The following is a 14,841-nucleotide window of genomic DNA, read 5'->3' on the forward strand; positions in this document are numbered from 1 at the left end:
AGCTGCTCCCTCCGCAGCTCCCCAGGTTGGGTCCTGGGAGCCGGACCATCGCTCCTGACACCCCAGCTCGAGGAGGAACCTGCAGTTCAGCCACACCTGAGTCCCTGTTACTGCTAGCAGGTAAGTCCTCCTGCTTGGGAATTGGCCTGTAGGGTGGAGAAAACCCCCTGCCTGCCTGCCCTGGGAAGCCTTATGGCAGGGGCAGGGGTCCCCCACCTCTGACCCCCCCCCACCTCTGACCCCCCCACCTTGGAGCCAGCACCGCGGGATGCTTTGGAGAGCAGGCCTGTCTCCTCATGGGTGGAGGTGGGAAATGCGAGGGCCTTGACATGTTTTCAGGGTCATCAGAGAACAAATTTCATTCCTGAGAATTTTACTGATTCATATATACATGTGATATGAATTGAATACCAAAGCCAGATAACCCACGGAGCAGTCACCTCTCAGCTAGACCCTGGGTGACCAGAGGGTGGTCCTGCATTTGCTCACCTAGGTCCTGAATTTGTCCACAGAGCTGGCCGGTGGAGACAGCGGTCCGACCTGCCTCTGACTCTCCAGGCGTGGGCTTGGGCGAGTGCAGTGACTCTTCCCGAGTTTCTTCATCAGCTCACAGAGGGGCCCTGGGGGTCAGCGGTGATGTCCGGAAAGCACACACCATGCCATCTGCACCTCTGCAGCCGGCCCATGGGACCTTCGGGGATTCCCAGGAGGGCTCTCTGCTAGGGGGCAGCCACCTACCTGCCTGGCCTGAAGGTCCAGGGCACTGCAGTCCAGTAAACACGTCCTCACTTAGGGATGGGCAGGATGGGAGCTGTGCAGGGCCTGGGGTGGGGGTACTCTGAGGCCCCCAGCATCCCAGCAGGACAGGGCTGAGCTCCGGGGGCCCACGGCTGCCTCCCCTGCCTGCCCAACCTGCACTGTCCTACAGGGATTCCTGGGACCACCTCCCAGATACTCTCATTGCCAGGTCTTTTCTGGAGGTGGGAAACAGGATGAACCCACAGAGTCCCCTGGGGAATTCACAGTGCGAGAGGCAAAAATATCCTCCTTAATATAGCGCAGGGACGTGGCCAAGACGCCTCCAAGGAGCTAGGAAGGCCGAGGACAAGCGCCCGACACTACCCGGGTCCGCCGAGCCTTAAGGAGGCGGGGCAGCCGTGTGCTCCGGGGGTCCGTTGAGCAGCGGCACCGAAGGGCAGGTGGGCTTCCCGTGCGAGCAGGTCCAAAACTCCAGTCCCTGAGGGAGTCACTCTGGGGCCGGGCTGCACCCTTCCCCTCCCTGCAGAGGGTAGCCCCATTCTGACTCCACCCTGAGCATGCTCCCAGGAAACCCTGCAGGTGAGTGGCGCCTGAGACCCCCCCTGCGGCGGGGGGCGTGTCTCACCCTTCCTCCTACCTTGGCCAGAACAAGCCAATGGTCAAAAGACAGTTTTGAGTCCATCGGGGAAAACTGAACCGCTGGGTGCTGTCAACTTTGTCAATATGATGCTGGTTTTATGGGGATGTCTGAGAAAACTGGCCTTATCCACTAAAGACTTAAGTATGTACAGGTGATGCTGGGAAAGATTGAAGGCGGGAGGAGAAGGGGACGACAGAGGATGAGATGGTTGGATGGCATCACCGACTTGGACATGAATTTGGGTAAACTCCGGGAGTTGGTGATGGACAGGGAGGCCCGTCGTGCTGCGGTCCATGGGGTCTCAGAGTTGGACACGACTGAGCGACTGGATTGAATTGATGTACAGGTGTAACATGTCTGCTGGATGCTTTAAAATGACTGTTGGAGGAAAAACAAAAATGCGTGCGGGGGCGGGATTCAGAGGGGGGAAAAGGCCGCAGTGAAGCGCATGCCCAGGCCTCCCGAGCGCTTCCGGGACGAGCCGGCGGGGCCAGGCGGGCCCTTACGCCCCTCCCCCGGGCCGACCGGCTCCCCGCGTCCGCCCCGGCCGAGCCCCTCCCCACCCCCGCGCTGGGCGGGTCTCGGCGCCAGAGTCCCGAGGACCCGGCGTCACCGCTCGAGGATGGGGAAGGCGCTCTGCGGCCCGGCCCTTCCCCAGCTCCCGCCCCGGGGCCCGATCCTCCCCCAGCGCCCCCCCTAGTCCTGGTCCGCTCGGCCTGCGGGGCGAGGGCGGCACCGGACCAGAGGAACCCTGGATTGGGGCGGGGGCTCAGGTTCAGGGGCGGGGACTCCGAGTCCTGGGCGGGGCGGGGGCGGGGACTCCGGTGCGGGGGCGGGGACTCTGGGTCCTGGGCGGGCTTGGGTAGACTGTCGCCGTCCCGCCTTCTCGGTGGCCCAGGCGGCCGCGCTGCTCCTCCTGACGAGCAGCTTCCCGCCGCCGCCGAGGGCATCCGGTGAGTGCGGCGCTGCGCCAGCTGAGCCCGGGGCGGGGTGCACGGAGCGGTCAGCAGGGGACTCTGAGGCCCGGGGCGGGGCGCACAAAGCGGGCAGCACGCGGGTCCAGGCCCGGGGAGGGTGGAGCAGCGCGCTCGCGGAAGAGGCAGGGCTGGGGGCTGCAGGTTCGGTCCGCGGGACCCGGCCAGGGGAGGCGAGCATCCCCCGGCTCGCAGCGGGAGAGGGGCGCTGTCGTTCGGGCAGCTCTGAGACCCGCGCCCCTCCCCCGCGGGGGATCTGAAAGCGCCCGAGTGGGTCTGGCGCCGCCGGCCTTTAAGGGCCCCCAGGCGCTCCCCTGAGATCGTAATAAAGAGCGCTGACCTGAAACCGCAGAGCCTCCGAGAGCTTGTGCCGGGTGCGGGCAGGCCACGTGTCCTGCGATGCAGGTCATCTTATTCCCTTACCTCTTCGCCACCCTGTGGAAGCACAGAAATGTGACTCTTCCGAGGACACGCGTGTGTGGGGAGGAGGAGCTGGGATTCCCGTCCCCGGGTTCCAGGGCTCCCTAAAGCAGAGGCCAGCAGGGTGGGAAGGCAGCTACGGGGTCCAGTATCTCGCGCCCAGTGAGTGGTCAGGAGTGGCCCTGCCCCCCTGCTGTGGACAGCACCAGTGAGTGATCCGGTCCCAGACCTGATGTTAGTGCTGGGGGAGCTAAGGGCAGGGCACGGAGGTGTGGGCACTGGTGGGGAGCCGGTGTTTCAGAGAGGGGCTCGGGGTTTGGGGAGGCTGGGGGCGTTCTGCTCCTTGACCTTAATTCGTAAGTGATTCATATATACTTTCTGCTGAGATGTAAAATCACCAAAAATCTCCCTTTGAAATGTCCAGTTCAGGAGGACAGAAAGCCCCTGTCCACACAGCGACTTGCCCGAGAATGTTCAGGGCCGCATTAGCCCCAACAGCCGGAACGAGGGGCTGAGCAATTTGTGATCCAGCCACACGATGGGATGTTACTCAGCCTTAAAAAGGAACGGCGTGCTGACTTGTTTATCAACATGGAACACCCTTGAAAATGCCACCCTCAGTGGCATCTTCCTGTAGTTTCGTTCTGCATTTTCCAAACAGCTAGTGCTGAGCATCTTTTAACGTGCTTGCTTATGGCTGCTGTGTAATCTTCTTTGGAGAATTCAACTCCTGTGCCAGAGTTAAGTTGGGTTTATTGTTGTGTTCTGCTCTTTTTGTATTCTGGAAACCAGACCCTAATCAGATATATGATTGGCAAATATCCTCTCATTTTGCGAGTGGTCTTTTCGCTGTCTTGATTGAGTTCTCTGAAATATCAAACTCTGACATTTTGATGAAGCCCCATTCTACTTAAGTTTTCTTTGGTCTCTTGCACTTTGAACGTCACATCTAAGGAACCAGAGCCTCATCCAAGGGCCCTGTGCTCTCACCTATGCTCTCCTCTGTTTCACGGTTTTAGCTCTTAGCTGAGGCCTCTGACCCACTCTGAGTTAGTTTTGTGTATGCTCTGAGGTAAGGATCCAGACTCATTCCTGTGCACGTGGCGTCTCAGCACCGGGGGCTGTCAAAAAGACTTTTGTTTGCACATTGAATAGCGCGGGCCTCCTTGTTGAAAACCAGCTGACCGTAGGTGTGTGGCTTTCTCCAGGATCCTCAGTTGGGTCTCACTGACCTTGTTTCTAGTCTTACCCTACTGTCGTCTGGACTTTGCACTGTAGTTCACGGTTCAGTCTTGAACTCAAGTGCGTGTTCTCTAACTCTGAACACTTTCCTCCAAGGCTGTTTATGCTTCTGGGTCCCTTGCGTTTCCACATGAAGTCTGGGATCATCATGTCATTTTCACCAAAATTGGCCAAATTTGAACAGGGATTGCCCTGAATCTGTAGATCAGTTGAAAAATATTGCGCTCTTAGCAAATATTAAGTCTTCTGACCTGTGAACATGGAATATGTTTCCGTTTGCTGGGTTTATAACATTTTCTTTCAACAGTATTTTCCAGTTTCCAGGGTCAAAGTTTTACACTTCTTTTGTGGAATGTGTTCTTACGTAGCTTGTGCTTTTTGATGCTATTGCAGATGCAGCTGTTTTCTGAATTTTTGGATTGTTTGTTGCTAGTGTATAGAAATACAACAACTTTTTTCTAACCATTTTGTATCCTACGACCTTAATGTGCTTGTTTATCAGTTACAATAGTTGTGTGTGTGCATCTGTGTATACCTACGTGTGCATGTGTGTGTGCGTGTGTATACGTATTCCTCAGGGTTTTCTATGTACAGCACATGCCATTTCTACATGGAGGTAGTTACACTACTTCCTTTTCAACCTGCGTGCTTGATATTCACCACTGAAGTCGTCTGATCTTGGAATTTTCTTTATGAGAGTATTTTCATGACTAATTCAGTCTTCTGTTATAGGTCTTCTACATTAAAAGTTTTGTTTTAGTTAGTCTGTATGTTTCTAGGAATTTGTGCATTTCATCTAGGTATTCTAATTTGTCAGCATACCTACGATTCCCTCATAATTATTTAAAAATGTTTAAGTTTGGAAGTAATGTTCCCTCCTAAAGACCTGAGTCTGTCTGTCTTGGTCAGCCACAGGCTTGTTGACTTACTCATTCTCTCCAACCTTTGCGTCTGTCGCTTGTGCCCCCAGGTTGAGGCTGTCAGGGCCCAGCTGTGCTCCTGTGGCCGCCATGGAGACCCGCCAGCGCCGGCCGGAGGAGCTGGGGCTGCTGCAGGCCTTCGGTACAGGGAGCCGCCCCGACAGCCAGAGGGCGGCCTCCACGCCCCCGGGGCCCGAGCTCAGCAGGGAGACCGCCTGGTCCATCGGCAGCCAGGTGACCCTGCCCTTCCTGTTTGCAGGCCTAGGGCTGTCTGGAGCAGGCATCCTTCTGCACTATTTCCAGGTAGGAGGGGACAGATGCGGGTGTTGGGGGTGAGGTGCTGTGCAGTGCCCGCCTGGAGAGGAGGCGCTGCGCACTGTCCAGCTTGCGGTCGGGGGCGGGGCCTTCTGCTCTCGCACACCACTTCTCTATCATTTGGGCAGGAGTCTTTCAGTTACGGACGACAGAGATGAACTTTGACCCAGGGTACGCTTTAAAAGACAATCATTAGCTCATATAATTGGAATAGCTGAGGGGTTGGATTTCAGGCATGGCATGATCCAGGTGCTTAAATGGTGTCAGAGTGCCGCCTCTTTCTCTCTCAGCTCTGTTTCATGTTCAAGCAAGATTCTATGCTTAGAGGGGAGGGCGGCCTTTGGTGTCAGTGCTTTGTATACATGCTCTTGAAAAACAAGAGACTTGTTCGTCAACCCATTTTCAGCCTCCCCAATTCTTTTAAAAATTAATGTATTTAATTAGAGGATGATCACTTTAGAGTGTTGTGATGGGTTTTGCCATATATTGGTGTGAATCAGCCATAGGTATGCATGTGTCCAGGCTTCCCCGGTCGCTCAGCTGGTAAAGAATTCGCCTGCAATGTGAGAGACCTGGATTCGATCCCTGGGTTGGGAAGATCCCCTGGAGGAGGGCATGGCAACCCACTCCAGTAGCCTTGCCTGGGAAATCCCCATGGACAGAGGAGCCTGGTGGGCTACAGCCATGGGGTCGCAAAGACTCAGACACGACTGAGCGACTGAGCACGCACAGCACGTACCCTTGTCCCCTCCACCCTGAGCCCCCGCCTCCCTCGCCCCCTTCCTGGAGGGCGTCACAGCGCCGGCTTGGGGGGCCTGCTCTGTGCATCGCCTCTCGCTGGTTTCGTTTCACGTGTAGCACTGTGTGTGCTTTGGTGCTTTGCTCTCAAATCATCCCACCCTCTCCTCTTCCCACTGGAATCTCTCAGAATTGACCCTGCCGTCAAGTGTCCGCTCCTGTTCTGATTATCACTCCCTGAGGGCTGACGTCTCTTGTCGTCAGTCTTTGAGAGGAGGCAGGGCCCTCAGTTTATACCCTAACAGACCACCGTACAGTTAGGAACCAGACGACAAAGTAGCCAACGCGCCACCCTTCTCTTGTTCTCTGACTGTCAGAGCCCCGTTCCTTCATCAGTGCAGTCTCTCCCTGGGAGGGCGTGGTTCCTAAGGATCCCTGAAGCCGTTAGCAGCCAGGTCATTCCTGCTGATTGGAAGGAGCTGAGAACAGAGACCATCTGGGATGGGTGGCCAGATGGGGCGGGCTGGCCGCTGCCTCCTGTTTGTGGCAGGGTCCACGCCCAGGGAACCTGGGCCTGCGTGGCCAGATGGGGCGGGCCGGCCCTGCCTCCTGTTTGTGGCAGGGTCCACGCCCAGGGAACCCGGGCCTGCGTGGCCAGATGGGGCGGGCCGGCCCTGCCTCCTGTTTGTGGCAGGGTCCACGCCCAGGGAACCCGGGCCTGCGTGGCCAGATGGGGCGGGCTGGCGCTGCCTCCTGTTTGTGGCAGGTCCCTGCCCAGGGAACCCGGGCCTGCCTTTCACTGATTTGGATCCAGGCGGGGTTTGAGTCCTAGTCTGCCACTTAGCCGGTGAGGCTGGTGCTTTAAACTTTTTTAGTTCAGTTCAGTTGCTCAGTCTTGTCCGACTCTTTGCGACCCCACGAACCGCACCACTTCAGGCCTCCCTGTCCATCACCAACTCCCAGACTTTACTCAAACTCATGCCCTTTGAGTCGGTGATGCCATCCAGCCATCTCATCCTCTGTTGTCCCCTTCTCCTGCCCCCAATCCCTCCCAGCATCAGGGTCTTTTCAAATGAGTCAGCTCTTCGCATCAGGTGGCCAAAGTATTGGAGCTTCAGCTTCAGCATCAGTCCTTCCAATGAATATTCAGGACTGATCTCCTTTAGGATGGACTGGTTGGATCTCCTTGCAGTCCAGGGGACTCTCAAGAGTCTTCTCCAACACCACAGTTCAAAAGCATCAATTCTTCGGCGCTCAGCTTTCTTTATAGCCCAACTCTCACATACAAACATTTTTTAAACCAACACTTAAAAATCAGGAGGTGCCACATAAAGATTCAGAGCCCTGTTTGCTCTTGAAACCTTGGCAACCCTTCTTGATGCTGGATCCATGTCCCCTCGTGGCCACAGTGATTGGTCACTGCCTTCTCCGGGGCCACAGTCCCCACTGTCCATCCTGCGTGCCCCCCGCTTCCTTCCACTACCTGCTCTCCCCACCACAGGGGTATCAGTGGCCCTTCCGGGCCCTGTCCAGGTCCCCATGGCAGCCAGCTGCCCCTCAGACTCCTCGTGGAACTCGTCAGGCCCCACCAGGGCTTCTGTGATGCCAGAGTCTCTGCCCCCAGCTGACTCAGCCCCAGACCCTCTGCCCTCTCCTTCCTTCCATGACCTGGTGCCCTCCAGCCCCACACGCTTCTCACACCAATGGTGAGTCAGCACCAGGGGGCGTCCACGCCCCGAAGCGCCCCCCAAGGCCTCCCCTGCAAAATCCCTCCTCCCCACGCCCTGCCGCCAGCCTCTTCGCCTGCCCTGCAGTCTTATTCTCTATCCCAGAGATTTTCAAAAAGCCTATTTCATCACGTGTTCATACCAATATAATATCATCGAGCAGGTACACGCGCAGGTGTGCAGATCATGTACATATGTGTATTTGTACACGCGTGGATGCACATCTGTATGTTCACACACACAGATATAAATCCCTTGCACACGCGCCAGTTTATAAGTTCTACTTGGAGCCGCAGGTCTCAGACCACCCGGGTTGTAGTGCCGTGCTCGTGTGTAAGAACCTACCCCAGAACCAGAGCTCCACAGAGAGACTTTGACACCCCTGTCGTGTTCCTCTGGCCCGTCTCAGGCACCCAACTGGGTTGCTACAGGTCTCCCCAGGCTTCCCATTACTGTGCCTTCTCTGCCACCTCGTGGGTAGACTCCAGGCCCTGGATTGCCCGCGAGCACCTGACTCCCGCCGCTGTTTCAGGGCAGTCTCAGCCGCGGCAGGTCCCAGGAAACCCGAGCTCATGTGGGCAGGGTCAGAAGGAAACTTGGCGTCTCCCAGAATGCGGTTTCCAGGGCAGGGCAACTGCGCGGGCGGACAGTGGCGTCACCTCCAGCTGACGACACGTCCGAGGACCGGCATCTTCCCATCGCTGGCTGGTGGTGACGCCAGAGGTGGTGGCAGGCCCCCCGGGAGATGCGGGCTGACCTTGAGAAATGAAGGGAAAGGCCCCGAGAGGCTGTTGAGCTGGGCACTGGGCAGAGCGTGGACACCGCACCTCCAGCAGCAGGCACACTTAGGGGTTGCCATCTGGGGGTCAGCGTCTCCCCAGTCCCGGGTGCTGGGTGTGGGCCCTCGGATGGGATGCCAGCTGCAGGGTTGTCATCGTCCACGGTGAGGCTGTCTGTTTTTGTCCAGGACTAAGAACAGGCCACACCAAGCTCTCAGAGGGAGGGTGGCCACGCAGCTGGCCTCCGTCCCGGGGCTCCGTCCCAGGGCCTTCACCATGTCGGGATCTCGTCAGTCAGCGGAAAGCAGCTGGGTCAGGGTCAGGGCGTCCCGGGGGTGGCCGCCCCCCCACCCTGGGCAGAGGAGGTCTTTGTTTCTCAGCCACACTCCCCAGGCCTGGGAGGGTCCTGCCTGTGAGAGCTGAGCTCAGGAGTCTGAGCTGCCTGGGGGGCAGGCTTGTAGGCGTATGTGCCCGGCTCCCCCGAGGGGTGACTGGCCCGTCTGATGCCACGGGCTGGTCGGGGTCCGGGCGGGGCCCCTGGGCTCCGGGGGAACAAGGGGGCGGAGCTGGGTGGCAGCAGCCTTGTGGGGGCGGCTGGGTGGCCTTGGGCAGGGGGCCGGGGGGGAGGCCTCGGACGAGGGAGTAGGCCACCGGCATGCTGGAGGCTTCGGTCCCGCGAGTTCACAGGTGGGCCAGGCTGGCCACGGCGGAAGCAGAAATGAAGACCACCTTCCTGTTTGTTACTGAAAACATGACCGCCTTGACCACTGGGTCCGCACGGGCTGGGGGCATTCAGGCCTTTAAGAGTGACCAGTTTGCTCAGAACCAGTCCGGGCTCAAGGTGACCTTGAGGACGGGAGGCTGTGCTCCTGGGAAAAGGCGGTCCCCACTGAGGACCCCGAGACGATCGCCCTCGCTGGTGAGTCGGGGGCGGGGTGGTTCTGACACAATGGCTCTGGGCCCTTGGGGGCTGGGCTCCCGTTTCTGGGAGGTTCTGAACAGAGGGGACTGAGACCCTCCTGGGGGGCTGGGGCGGCAGTCTGAGGCCCAAGGAGGGCAGGACCCTTCAAGGTCACCCAGATTCCTCCTGCTGCCCAGCACCGCCCGGAGTCCAGCTGAGCTCCTGCTGGAATCACATTCCTGGTTTCCTGGGTTAGGACACGTCTTGTTCCCAGGCCGCCCGGGAAAGGAATAGCTCCCCGCACACAAGGGCTCCTTTCATTTGTGTTTAGTGGAGTGTGTGTGATGGTTCCTAGAAGCCAGCAGCCACGGTAGATGCGCAGGAAGTTATGAAATAAGGTCACTCAGGGTCCCACCCCCAAAGGCACACCCACTTTTAGCATCTTGGTGTATAGCCTTCTGAACTGTTAACTGCTTGTGTGTGTGTGTTCATTTCTCATTATTTTTTGAACAAAAATGAGAAGCGTTGTTGTAACGATGTATATGTGCTCCCTTGGGGGCCTCTTCCTGTATGAAACACGCAAACAGCTCTTTTTCCTCATCTTCTGTCCTGATGGGAGTGGCTCAGAGGCCCACGGTGCAGGATTACAGGTGGATTATGACGCTGGACCATGGTCAGAACTAGAAAGACATCACAGGAGGTGCTAGGGCCAGAAGTGGTCACTAGTGGCTGCGGGGGCCGGTCCAGCTGCCGGCCTGGGGACTGGGGCGGCCAGTGTCCAGACAGGGCCCGCCGAGAGGGGTCTGTCTTGAACACAGTGGCCTCACACTCAGCCCCTGCCCCGCTGTCCTTAGAAACGTGCCGCACTCTCAACGCCCTGCCCATGTGGACACGCTGACCCTCATCTCAGAGGCGGTCACCGGGGTCGGGGGGCGCCAACCTTGGATGAGGGTTGGTCCCCCTGGGCTGCTCCCTGGGGGTGGCTGTGGGCCAAGCCATCTCAGGGCCTTTGGAGGCCGTGCTTTCTTGGCGGGCGTCCCGGGGCCGTCTTGAGGGTCTGGTAATGGACGGGCTGTGGCCTGTGTGCATGTGAAGGGTGCGAGGCGTCGCCGGGGTCACGGCGGACCGTTCACCCTGAGAGTCGCGGTGCACGGCATTCTGTCCTCGTTGCGGTCACGATTCCACTCCCCTTTCCGTGGCGTGGGCCTGGCTGGCCCCGGGGACCCCTCTGGCCAACATCAGGCCTGCCGTGGGCAGGTCCAGGCTCTGTGCCCTGTGGCCTTGACCCTGCTGAGCCTGCCTCCAGGCCTAGACGCTGCCCCGGCCCCTGTGGGAGGCACAGCAGACCCTCATTCTCTGCATGTCAGGACCCCCTTGCCCTCAGGGTCGGGGTCGGGGTCGGGGCTGGTCTGACCATGTCAGGACGAGCCTGGGCCCTGGAAGCCCCTTCCGGGTCTGCATCCCTCGGGAGAGCAGGGCCACGTTCCTTCTGTGAGTGCTGCCTCACTGTGGCCGTAAGCCCCGGACACGGGGGTTGAGTGGCCGTGGGATGCGGCCTCTGGATCTTGAGGGGTGACAGGTCTCAGGGGCTCAGAGCTGCCTGGGGGGCGGGTCCCTCACGCTCTCAGCCAGGCTGGCCTCACGTGGCCCAGCTCCCTGGTGCAGCCCCGGCCAGCGTGGGCCGGGCAGCTGGCCGCCATCAAGGTCGCTCCGGGGGGACAGGGAGTGTCTGCGTGGGCGGCCAGCTGGGGGAGGCTGCCGTGGACACGGCGGCCCCTGCAGCGGGGAGAGCCTGGCCCGCGGAGGTGCGCGGCAGGAGCAGCCCAGGCTCAGTTGCCGCCTTTGTTCCCCACTCGTTCACTCCGGGTTTGGCCGAGGGGTGGTAAGGACCACCCCCGAGGCTGGCAGCTCCGCCCGCGTGGACCCCTTGGGAGACACAGCCTGGTGCGGGCGCCCCGGGCTGGGAGGCTGTCCTGGCCTGGCCATGGTGGTCACCCGGCTGAGCCTGGAGCTCCGCTTCCAGGGCGGGAGGCTGAGAGGCGTGCGCTGCGAGCTTGCCCGCTGGCCCCGGGGGGCGCCCCCCGAGCCCGCTGCCAGCATCGTGGGCCAGGTCCTGGTGCCAGTGCTGCTGTCCGGCCTGGGTGTGGTGGCAGCCGGGCTGCTCATGAACCGCGTGCAGGTGCGTACGAGGGGCGCCAGGCGTCAGACCCCGCAGGACAGGCCCAGGGCCGGGCAGGGGGACTGGGCTTGGGGGCGGGCAGGCGGGTCCTCCTGGGGATGCGGGCACCTGAGGTCCAGAGCTCCTGACACCCTTGCACGGTCGGCCTGCAGGGACGCCCAGCCTGGAAGCTGGAACTGCTTGGATGCGGGGCCTGGGGGCTCAAATCCTGCCTCTGTCTCCTCTCGAGGGGGATCAGGCGTCCCTGCCTCAGCCTCTCCGCCTGTGAGCTGGGCAGGGTCATGGGGCTGGCCTGGTGGCCCGAGGGTGCCGGGGGCCTCTCGGGGCAGGGGGGCGGGGTGCTGAGCATGGCAGCAGTCCAGGTGGGACAGGGCACGTGGAGCTGGGGTCTCCATCAGGAGTGTTTGCTGGGAGGCTTGGGGGTCTGTGCGCTCCGGGTCAGCTCCAGGAGCCCCCTTTGGGTCACAGAGGCAGGGAGAGTGTGTCATGGAGACACTGGGCATGTCCGTGAGGATGTAGGGTGGGGATGCAGGGTGGGGGGTCACCTCTCACCTTGGGGGGGTGGCGTGTGCATGACACTGCATTGTGTGCACAGACGCGACTGGGGTTGACACCCAGTCACCCAAGGGGACATCAGGTGGCGTCCCATCTCCCTGGGCTGGAGGGGCATCTGACGTCCCCCCTGGGGGCCCCGGCTCTGAGCGAGGCTCTCGGGACATCCCCACCGCCCAGCCCAGTGCACGGTGCCCACTGGATGGTGCCCTTGCTCAACTGCTGCCAGCTGGAGCTGGGTCCCCACCACCTGCTTTTCCCTGGAGCTGCCCCCCAGGTCACCCTCCCAGGTCACCCTCCTGTGGACGCTGGAAGAGCCCGGCTGGATGGCAGGACAGCCCTCCCGACTCTCTGGGGTCCTGTCCAGGAGGAGGCCCAGAGCACAAGCCCTCAGGAGGGCCAGCGGCCCTGGAGATCACAACCTCTGCCCTCTTCCCGCTTGGCAGACGCGGTGTGTGAGGGCTCCCTCGCTCCGCACTCCCTGCTCATCCCCGCCCCCGGCTGCAGCCTTGGGGCTCCCAGGGGGAAGCCCGCGTGGTGGGGGGTGTGCCTGGCTCAGCCCTGGGATGTGCAGGCCGTGCTGCCTGGAGCCACGCACGCCCGGCCTCAGGCCTGATAGCCGGCCCCGTGGACGGCCCCCAGGTGGCCATGTGATGGGCCGGGGCCAGGGTCACCCGCGCCATCTGGGGCCAGGAGCCCGTTTGGGGGTCTGGGGACTGAGGCCTGTGAGGGGCTGGAGTGTCAGCTAGTATCGTCCCAAGACTGTTTCCACCCAAGTGGGGAGTCGGCGTTTCTCCCCACGAAACGAGGTTAAGCCCTGGCCACACCCCTGTGGGCCCCTTGCTGCCGATCCTGTGGCCCCTCCCAGACCTCCCTGGGGCTTACTGTGCACGTGGGCACCGGGAACCCCAAGGACAGTGTCTGCCCTTCTCAGATCCGGGTGAGCCACGTGCTGGGCAGGTGGACGAGGCCACTTGTGGTCGGTTCCTCCAGCGTATCTGGTTGAACCCCGAGCAGACGGAGGCCTCCCCACCGTCCTGGCGTCTGTGTCCTGGCTGCTGGGCGCCCTGCAGACACAGGGCAGCGGGGAGGCGGGGAGGGGGGCGGTGGGTGGGAGACTTGGCGGGCGCGTTGCTGGGCCTCAGGGTGGTGTTTCTGGGGGGCGTGAGCAGCAGCGGACACTCCAGGTGAGGGACCCTGCGTGTGGACAGAGGGGAGCGGGCCAGGGCGCCAGGATGCAGACGCTGAGGGCGAAGCCTTCTTGACTCCGTCCCGGCTCTTTGTTCTAAACACACACGTGTTGCTTCACGGGCGCCAGTACGGGAGGGAGGCGACTGCAAGCAGCACCCGCTTGGCAGCCAGCTGAGTTGAGAGACAGCCCGGGTTCCCCGCCCGCCTGCCTGTTCCTGCGTGTGTCCATGGGACGTGAGCGTGTGTGCACAGGACTGGAACCGCAGGGAGGCGGCATCAGGGCTGAATGACTCGTCCTGCCAGTTTTCGGGCCCACGTGACCCGGACGTGCGGCTGAAGGCCACAGGGCGGCTAGGGGCTGGAGGCGTGGAGCCCAGGGGGACTGGGGGCCCAGGGGATGTCTACGGCCGGGGCAGGTGTCAGGCCACGGGGCAGGTGCCCTGGGGTTGGACAGCAGACCCCGAGCTTCCAGGGTCCCCCTGGGGGTCTGCAGGCCAGGCAGCTCCGAGCCGGCCCCTCCCCTGGACCCGGGCGCCCGGGGCCCTGGCCTTCCATCCTGCTGGCGCCTGGCGTCGCTGGCTTTGTCCCTGCACAGCCCCCAGAGGTCACCTGCCCAGACGTGTCTATACCCCACTTCCCGACCCTCCTTGGCCGCGTCCACCTCCCGGTCCGGGTGACCCCTGAGGGGAGGATGGGTCGCAGCCGACAGCTCAGCTCTTGCTCCCCCTGTGGGGTGGGGGGTGGGCTTGGGAGGACTGAGATCCCCAGCAGGAGGGGGGTCGGGGTGGAAGGTCGTGGCCTGGGGGCGCTGTGGCCCCAGGTGGACAGGGCAAGTCCCCGCAGGGCGGGCGGAGGCTTTCACGGGGGGCTGAGACGCCTGCGCCCATCTCAAGGAAGAGAGGTAGTTATTAGACTTCGCAGCTTTCCTGCCTGGGGGAGGAAACAAGTCCCTTCGATTGTAAACTTGTAGAAGGTCGAGAAGGGGGTGGTGACACGCAGGCCGAGCCCAGTTAGGCTGAGAGCGGACGTCCGTCAGACGGTGGTTACAGAGCAGGAACGCAGGGCTAAACTCTGTCCCCAGGGCATAGACACAGCGAGGGGCGGGCTGAGAAGCAAGGGCACTGCCGTCACAGCAGGGACTCAGGTCTCGAGCGGGTGACTCCCCGGTGCTGAAGCGACAGTCTATGTGAAATAAGCCTTCAGTAGATGGAGCACCTTCCAGAAAAACGCAGTAAAAGTCCCGCAGGAGGACCAGCAGCCCGCAGCGGGGCCGCGGAGCACAGTCTGAGGCCCGGGAGCCACGTGGGGAGAGGGGGTGCCCCGGGGTGGGCCCGGGGCAGGGACGCGCGGTCCGCGAGCCTGGACTGAGCCCGGCCCGGCCCCGCAGCACTGGCCGGTGTTCACGGAGATGAAGGACCTGCTGACCTTGGTGCCGCCCCTGGTGGGTCTGAAGGGCAACCTGGAGATGACGCTAGCCTCGAGGCTCTCCACCGCGGTGAGCGAC

At 61.3% G+C, this 14,841-nt stretch overlaps 1 protein-coding gene across 12 annotated transcripts in view; it reads left to right on the forward strand.

Annotated features, from left to right (window-relative positions):
* SLC41A3 (solute carrier family 41 member 3) overlaps positions 1-14,841 on the forward strand; it is a 23,219-nt gene continuing 8,378 nt past the window's right edge. For 2 of the 12 annotated variants that reach the window (XM_027523563.1, XM_027523565.1), the window contains exons 1-2: positions 2,275-2,352; positions 5,006-5,258. In XM_027523563.1, coding sequence (XP_027379364.1) covers positions 5,046-5,258 — 213 coding nt within the window. In that variant the 5' untranslated portion in view covers positions 2,275-2,352; positions 5,006-5,045. The other 10 variants (XM_027523564.1, XM_027523560.1, XM_027523570.1 and 7 more) reach the window with 10 other exon arrangements.

Source organism: Bos indicus x Bos taurus, chromosome 22 (assembly GCF_003369695.1).
Source record: "Bos indicus x Bos taurus breed Angus x Brahman F1 hybrid chromosome 22, Bos_hybrid_MaternalHap_v2.0, whole genome shotgun sequence".
NCBI lineage: Eukaryota > Metazoa > Chordata > Mammalia > Artiodactyla > Bovidae > Bos > Bos indicus x Bos taurus.